The sequence below is a fragment of the Sceloporus undulatus genome, chromosome 5 (genome assembly GCF_019175285.1).
Source record: "Sceloporus undulatus isolate JIND9_A2432 ecotype Alabama chromosome 5, SceUnd_v1.1, whole genome shotgun sequence".
NCBI lineage: Eukaryota > Metazoa > Chordata > Lepidosauria > Squamata > Phrynosomatidae > Sceloporus > Sceloporus undulatus.
Genome location: NC_056526.1, coordinates 55,641,928 through 55,650,507, shown reverse-complemented (window position 1 = coordinate 55,650,507; position 8,580 = coordinate 55,641,928). Strand labels below are relative to the sequence as shown.

The 8,580-nt window shown below is 37.9% G+C and overlaps 1 protein-coding gene across 2 annotated transcripts in view; it reads left to right on the top strand.

Moving 5' to 3' along the window:
- The window catches only part of TPH2 (tryptophan hydroxylase 2), a 107,323-nt gene that overhangs the window by 96,350 nt on the left and 2,393 nt on the right, over positions 1–8,580 (top strand). For both annotated transcript variants that reach the window (XM_042469120.1, XM_042469119.1), the window contains exon 10: positions 3,140–3,235. In XM_042469120.1, the coding sequence (XP_042325054.1) occupies positions 3,140–3,235 (96 nt within the window). The remainder of the gene's footprint in view (positions 1–3,139; positions 3,236–8,580) is intronic.

The window sequence follows — 8,580 nt, the reverse complement described above, 5'->3', positions numbered from 1 at the left end:
GAAGAATGCTTCTGGCATCTGTGGGGACTCTTAATGTATTTTGGAATCCTTTGGATTTTTGAAGGTTCCAAAAATATGGATCATGTCATTGTCCTTCATGGATAAATGGCAATAAAATGGTCTGAAGGGGTGGGATTAGTACACAGACATCCCTTTCATTTTTATTGATGCAGATAGAGAATTCATGAGAAGGCTTGGGTGAAGATATTTCTAGCTCAGCCACCCAGGCGTATATTAGCTGTTCATAGTTATTAAAGAGTCTGCCTTAATTTGATGCAGCCAGCCAGACAGGGAGGGGAAAAGTTTTTGTTTAACTGAAAACAAAATCCACAGTTGGGCAATAACTGTGTTAGCAGCCACCAAAGTGCCACAAAATGGGCCAGGTAGTACAATTAAGAGATGGGGGAAGAAAGAGAAAATTTCAAAAATTGGGGGCAGATGTAGCTTATAGAGTCAACGATCAAACTCATTTCCATGATGGAGAAAGAAGACTGAATGAAAGTCTGGTGAGTATGTTGATGGTGTGGTATGGCTAGAAATGCATAGTGGGAGGTAGAATTCATGACTAGCTTCCATTTCTAAAGGCAGAAGGCTAGATTTAATTCAGAAACCCTCCCATTCCCTTGGGGAAAACATGCAGGTTCTGGAGCTGACATAGAGATGATGCACATTGTAACATGACTAACTAATTGACTGCTTTCACATCCCCTGTGTGCCCCCCAACCCCTGTAGAAAAGGATACTCTGTAAGAGAAATATCAGCATCAGAGAGAACAGGAATTATCACAATCGCTATGCAGTCACATAGCCCTTCTGTGTTCATTTGTTTGCTTGAGTGTGTTTATAGATTGCTTAATGTGAAAGCTCTAAGCATTTCACATTAATAATCTACAGCAACCCAGGAACACCATCTACTGGGTTCTCATATTCAGAGTAAGATAAACAATTCATATGACTGTAGGAACCATCCATGGGAGGTAAAACCAGGATCCACAGGGAGCTATGAAACTAGCTCTCTGAGTCCAAAAGGGTGTTTATACTTCTTTTCTTCTAGCAGCAGCTGTCATGGCCACATGGCAAATTGTTTTTGAAACAGAGGAGAGCATCAAAAGCCATTTCAAATAAGCCACAAAGGTCAGCTATTAAAAAACAAAAAGACCAAAATTCAGCTTGGCTACTGCAATCTTTTTTTGTGAATGCAAACATTGTGTTGGATCCCTGACAACATTGAATAACACACAGATCAGAGAAGATGGTTAAAATCAGGAGTACATGAAACAGCTTCAGAAATACCTTATGGTGGCAATCACAGTATATTGTAATGCTTTCTTCATTCTTGTTTTCTGCCTTCTCTTTTATATTTGTGTAATAAACTCATGCAAATTCAAGTCACTGAATTCAAGAATTACCATGCTGACATTGAATAAGAACCAAATTCAAACTTATGGATTTCCTTTCACATTTCTCCTTTGGAAGACCTTCCAACATCTTTTCCTAAGTCTTCCAGTATTCATTGTTCAAATGCAAGGAGATAACTGACATAAATGTTTATTTTCATGGCCACAGTAATTCCTCAAGATGTAAAAATGGCTGAAAACAAATGAACAGACTCAACAGGCTCCCACCACTGAAATGTTAGTGCAGATAGTGGGTGAAAATTCTGAATGTCTGAGTACTTTGTAAAAACATTCATTTATTTATCATATGGTGTCAATGAGTTACTCAAAAAAACTGCATAAGAAAGGCAGTGAATTACTGCAGTGTGTAGTCTGTTTTTGGTAGTTTAGGTCAGAAACTGGAAAGTTGCATTTTGAACTATAATAGAATGGTCAGTACCCATGACGCCTGGTGGGATCCTGGGAATTACAGTACAAAAAAGCAACTTCTCCAAGCTCTGCTTTAGATAGAATCCAAACTAACTAGACTGGACACATTTCATAATGTTGGATGGTAAGTCTATATTTGTGTAAATACCATTGACTCATTGGATCTGCTCTGCTTGACACTAGCAATTGGATTTAAGTTATAATTTTCATTATAGTTTCTCATTTCTGTGGAGTTTATTGCACTGCCCTTTCCTGTCCTTTCTTCCTGAGCTAGGGAGGCAACCCATACCCGACCATGGTATCCTGTACCCAATCTGGACTTCTGCACCTTACAAAGAACGTGAAAATCCTGGTCTTTCAAAATGTGTGAGAGAAGTCCAGATCAGGTATGGGACACTTCCTACCTGGGCAAGGAAGCATGAGATAAAACCTGCATTTAAAGGTTTTAATCCCACACCTAGGTCAGGTGGGGAAGGATGGAAAAGGGCAGTGCGATAAACCTTTGTATCTTGTACATTTAAAAATACTGACCAAGTCTAAGGTGTCACTGGAGAAACTCTCAGCCAGTTTCTGAAAGATCCCTTTCTTCGCCTGATCATGCACATTCACTATGGTCATCCTTAGCAGGCCTTCCCTAGACACCCCTATCTTCTGATGCTAAATGTGTAGCAACTAAATAAAGATACCTTTTAGTTGTGGGGCCATGCCAGTCTTCCCAAGATTGCTTGCCTGGTCCTATTGTTTTATCTTTTGGATTCCAGGGATGATAGTTTTTATAAAACATTAAGGCTTTTAAAACACTAGTTGAACAAGCTTTTGTTTAACTAAAAAACAAAACAAAACAGATGGCCCTAAAGGAGCTGTGTCACGCTGCCCTTTGAGTGCCAGATTGGGGCCACAACAACTGCATGACTGATGAAATGCTTGTATAATGTTTTAACTGTGGATACTTTCTTTCATGAATCTTGGAGATTCTAAATAATAATAAATAAATAACATGTTTATTTATATCCTGTCTCTTTGTCCAAGACAACAGGGGTGGCTTACAAGTTAAAACAATACAATGCCATATCCCAATTTTAGCGTAATTATTTCTGTATAGATTAATGACATGACTGAAGGAAATAGATTCCTGATTTTGCTGTTTTTGAGGAAATTACATTTTAAGGTTTGCAGATATCTTTGATTGAGATTATTTGAAAGACATCACGTTCCAAAGAAGGGGTATACTCATGTCAGTGCCTAAGGACAGACTTCCTTTAACTTTTGCAGATGTCTAGATTTATATATGCATCTGCATTTTTCTTTTTACAGTGCTATTTCTTCACCATCGAATTTGGCCTTTGTAAGCAAGATGGGCAATTGCGAGCTTATGGAGCAGGTCTTCTGTCTTCCATTGGAGAGCTCAAGGTATGACTGTAGACAAGAAATATACATAATCCTGTATTATTTATGGGTAAGAGCTCTCTGTTTTGTGCAGAAGGGTTCATATTTCTTATGTGATTTTATAGAGATGTTATTGTTATTTTGCCTTTTAAAAAGCTGCTCTGGGAACTGTTTGGCTGAAGGGCAGTATATAAATGTGTACAGTCACACACACACATACAATTGCATATAAATCTGGTTATCCTTTTCTGTCAGAGGACAAATGTGGAGAGAAAAAGAAATGATGTAGTTGGCCTCAGATGCCCATTTGGGATGGAAACAAATTCCCTGCATACCAGCTTAAACATTAGTATATTGACTTGTAACTGTACTTCCATGCTATACATGAATTTTGCCCTTTCATGTGACAATACCCAATAATCATCAGAATCTTTATGCTAGTCATCTGGTGCAACAAGTCTTTGAATTTGAGCTGTTAACAATATACATCTATAAAATATGAAAGATTTATATGTGCTGATACAAATCGGAGTATGTTCTTTCAGGGTTCAGTTCTTGGCTCATTTACTCCCAGTGAGCACAGTGTGACTTAATTTCAAATCAACATCCATGGGATTTCACAACACAAGTAGAATCTTAAATCACAAATCAAATTTGTTAAGATTGTTGTGTTCCAATCTGATGTACATATATATGGAAGAAAGTCCAACAAAAATTAGTTGGATGTAAAGAAAATTATGCAGGATATATTTGGGGTATATATATATAATACCCCAAATATATCCTATCAACTGTACATATATCCTGCATAATTTTCCATATATATATATATATATATATATTTAATTAAGTACATATACAGTAGTTTTACAATTTTAGTTGATGTTCACCAGCCTTAAGATACCCAGGTCAGTTATTAAACATGCTTCTTATTTTCAGAAGAAGTGCATATCTTTACACAATCATCTGAGAAAGTAAATCATGCTTACATATGTGAAATGAAACAGCAGTTGTACAGCAGATAATTTTACTCAGACTTTGTGTATTGTATTCTATTGCACTTAGTAGCCTGTTGCACTTACTGTAGTAGCTAACATTCCACGCTCAGGACACAAGGCACTAAAAAGTTAATTTCTATGAATCAGTTAAAACAAGCCTTTTTAAATACCTAAAAAAATTACATATCTATGGCGCATTACAGACTGCCCTCAAGCGGCCGTTCTCCCGCTGCCGCCATTAGCTGCGGCGGGAAGCCCCAGCGGCCAGACCGCGAGGCTTCCGGCCGCAGCGAAAAAGGAGCGCCGAAATGGCGCTCCTTTTTGGCCCCCGGAAGTGGTGCTGCGAGGCACGAGGCGCGCATTCGCGGCATCACTTTCGCCATGCCACATCTGGACGCACAGCGTCCACGACGTAAAAATGGCAGCGCCAAGGGGATGGGCACTGCCATTTAGGACGCGCTCTGCGCGTGTTGGGAATGGGTCCGGTTAAGAAGGGCCAACCCTTCCTAACCCTAGGACGCACAGAGCGCGTCCTAAATGGAGGTCTGTAACCCGCCTATAATTTCATGATAGGGCATAAAGAACATTGGAGCTTTGGACCATACCATATACTCTCCTATACTTCAATGCTATATTTTATGTAGAAGATATCCAACGCTGTGATACTGTATCTTTTCTTGTTGAAAAGTGCTCATGAAATCAAAATAATTGATTGAATTAGATAAAACTAGCTAGGTCTTGATTTAAGCACAGATTGTCTATGCCCATAAATTGAACTTTTCTAACAGAGTAATCATATCAATAAAAATAAAAGCCATGTTGACTGGCGTTTATGGATATTTTTACCCCTTGGGGTTCCTTCCAGTTGTCTAAACAATAGATACAACTCTACTGAAATTATAACACCTTTATGTAGGAACTTCAGTGCACACCATCTGAAAATACCAGCTGTTGTGGGCAACATGATAATTTGAATACAATTTTCCATTTTAAATTTTTTCCCCCAGTAGGATGTCAACAATGACAAAAATAAAAATCCACCTAGGTATTCTAGTAACTTTGTCTTGTGTGTTACCCATCAAGAGGCCAGGATCTGCAGCACATATTCAGCTCCTGCTCATCTTTTTGGTAACTGAAGTATTTTCATTAGCTCATTGGCAATACTATTCATTTATTGTATCCTAAACTTTTGGCTCAGAGCCTACATTTACAATTTTTAATACAGTAGTCTCTTCATTTTTGTTTGGGATCCATTCCGGACCCCCCGCAAAAATGGAAATTCACATATATTTAAATAATGGGCGTGCATTCTCGTGCATAGCTGTATGCACTCATCATGGGCACACACACCATTTTAATCCCCCTTGCCTTTCCATCATGAAAACTGAGACCACGGATTTCAAGTCCATAAATTAAAAGGGATGACTATATATCTGTTTTCTTCTAGACTAAAATTGGAGATATAATGCTAGCAGAAACCAAAATATCCCATGAGAGAGTGCACATAAGATACATATTATGAGCAGGGTCAGCTCTACCATTAGTCAGACTGAGACAGTTGGGAGATTATGACACAAGGCTTTTAAATCAGAATTATAGTTGGATAATAGTATTTTTGGCCATACTTACTGCATGATGTCATGTCGCACTGCTGTTTTGCATTTCAAGTGTTGCTAGAACACATCTTTGACAGATTAAATCCTACAGTGACTCCCAATATCTCTGCTTTCCCATTATGACCTTAGGTGTGATAGGTCCCTTCCACTGCAGTTCCAATACGCTGGCAGTCAAGTTGCATCCATGGGCATGATTCTCCTCTTCTGCCCACTCCTTCCTATTCCCGAGAAGGATGTTTTCCTTTCCTTTTCTTTTCTCCCCCTTTTTATCACAAAATATTGTGATAATTGCTCTCTTGTGTTAAAAATAAAAATAAACAAATAAACCAAAAGGCATGCTGGGGAGGATATAGGGTAGGAATCTGGTGTTATGGAGGCCTTGTGGACCATAGATCACAGAAGTAGCAACTTTGCACTATTACAGAGAAGTACGATAGTGAATGATCCTAAACTGGTAGCTTCCTTGGTCAGACTAGGCATCAGATGCTGGAGAGTGGCAGCAGGGTAATGAAGAAGAAAGCTGAGTACTCCACAAATTCCCCACAGTTGAAAATAGTACTTTATCACTAGCATTAAATAAATATTTAGAACGAGAGGGGACATCATCTTGTTCTTCAGAAAGAAAAATGTCTTGGGGAGCCCTGGCTCCTGGATTCACCAACAGAGTGAAATTTAGGATAACAGCTATTTTGAGATAAACTGTTTAAAGCCAGAGCTATATCCTGTTAAGTAAAATTTGCTTGCTCTATACCTCTATGTTCTTTGTGGTATCCCTGTGCAAACTTTACAGCAGTCTATAATGCTGAAAACACTTGTGAGACACTATATTTGTGCCTAGCTATGGAAAAAGATCACAGTACGTAAAATTCAAGTGTTCTCTGAAGTCATAAAACCATTGCAATCCAAATCCCTTTTACATCTCTTGACAGTGTTACACTAGCTTAGAAATTCAGTGTCTTTGTACTAATCATTTTGCCAATTAGGTAAAAATGAAATTTGATTGTGCTTTCTGGGCAATATAGACCTGGGACTCCAGCCACTTCTACAATTGTTTATTTATTTGTTTGACACATGTATATACTGCCTTTCATAATATATTTGTTCCAGGGCAGTTTATGATACAAATTAAAACCATAAATACAGTAAGACAACACAGTAAGTGGAAACACAAAGAAGCACTAAAATTCTTAAAAACAGAAAAATGAACTACATAAAGAAATAACCAATGTATAAAATTTGCCAATGCACTATTAACATCAAGAGTAAACACTGTAGTGTGCTCGGTGTCAGTGAATTGACTGTGTATGCATTTCTAAGACCAATTCAAAGTGGTGGTTTGGACTTTTAAAGCTGCAAATAATTTTTGAGCAAGTTACTTGAAGGACCACTGAAACTTTTCTTGCTTTAAGGTCATCCTTGGAGGCCTATCAGATCCAGTCAAGTTTAGTAGATAGTAATGTGCTGGAGAAAAGGGCTTGGAGGCAGGATTATGCTTTGAGATAAGTACATCAGTTTCAAAGCTTGAACTCAAAGTAAGGGCCATGATTGTCCTCACTTTCCATGGTACTAGTTGCCTCTGTCCATTTTTGATTTTCTGTTCTGTACCAAATCAAGGAATACATGCCTAGTTTAGTGAAATCATCCTATAGAAAAAAAAGTAAACACCTTTTTGCAGATGTGATTTATGTAGAGGACAGGCACCTGTCATGGTTGATGAATGGTTAGCTCTTTAGTGTTGCTGTCACATTTGAATTCACTATTAAACATTTCTTTTAGATGCACAAATATTTTGGCACTTTAACACCTCTCTTTCCCCCCCACTTACAGCATTTTGTGCATGAGTCATTGTATTGTTAGGATTCACTCATAATTTACTCATACTATAGGGAACACTGAAAAACACCTATGGGTAGCTGTGTTGGTCATATAGCAAATCCAATAACATCCAAACCATGATACCTTTATTGAGATAACCAAAATGCACAATTACATGCTTTTGAAGTCACACTGGCTTCTTCATCAGACAAACAGACGTCACTGGTAGATTTTCAAATTCAAGGAAATTTAATGTCCATTTGCAATTCAAAGAAGATGTTTCCTTGGAATCCAGTATCTCTCCTTCCTTTGTGAAGCCACAGGTTCCTATGTAGGTAGAGAACACTGAATTTCTCAAGAAGTCTTCATGTTTTGTATCAGGAAAACTTTAGGTGGTGTAGCTGTAAAGCATGCCAATCCGTGCCAATATTAAAAAAAATTGCTTTACCTTTGTTGGAGACAAAGGCCTCAGATGGCAACTGATGAACACTGTTTTGCAGATAGTCACTGTCTTCACTTGAGATGTACAATGTGGGTTTAGAATGGCTGAACATGACATGGAACTAAAAAGATATTGATCTATTTAAAAAAGCGAATTAATGTAATTCTTTTTATCACTGGATTTATGAGATCTTTGTAAAGAAATACATATAGGTAAATACATTTATATTTACATGGTGAGTCATGTAAGAAAAATGTCAATTTCACTATCAAAAATTCACATACTTTTCAAGACAATGCATGGGCTGTAATGGTCACAAAACTTTGCTCATGAATTGCTACATGTTCAAACCCTTCTAGGATTCTCAGTGATTTATAATATCTTGAACAGCTCAGGTATAGAAATCATATTTTTTATGCCTGTTAGTTCCCTAAAACTAACCAAGAATGTCTTCATAGACAAGCTCTTCTCTATACCCTCCTCCTTCTCTTCCCCTGC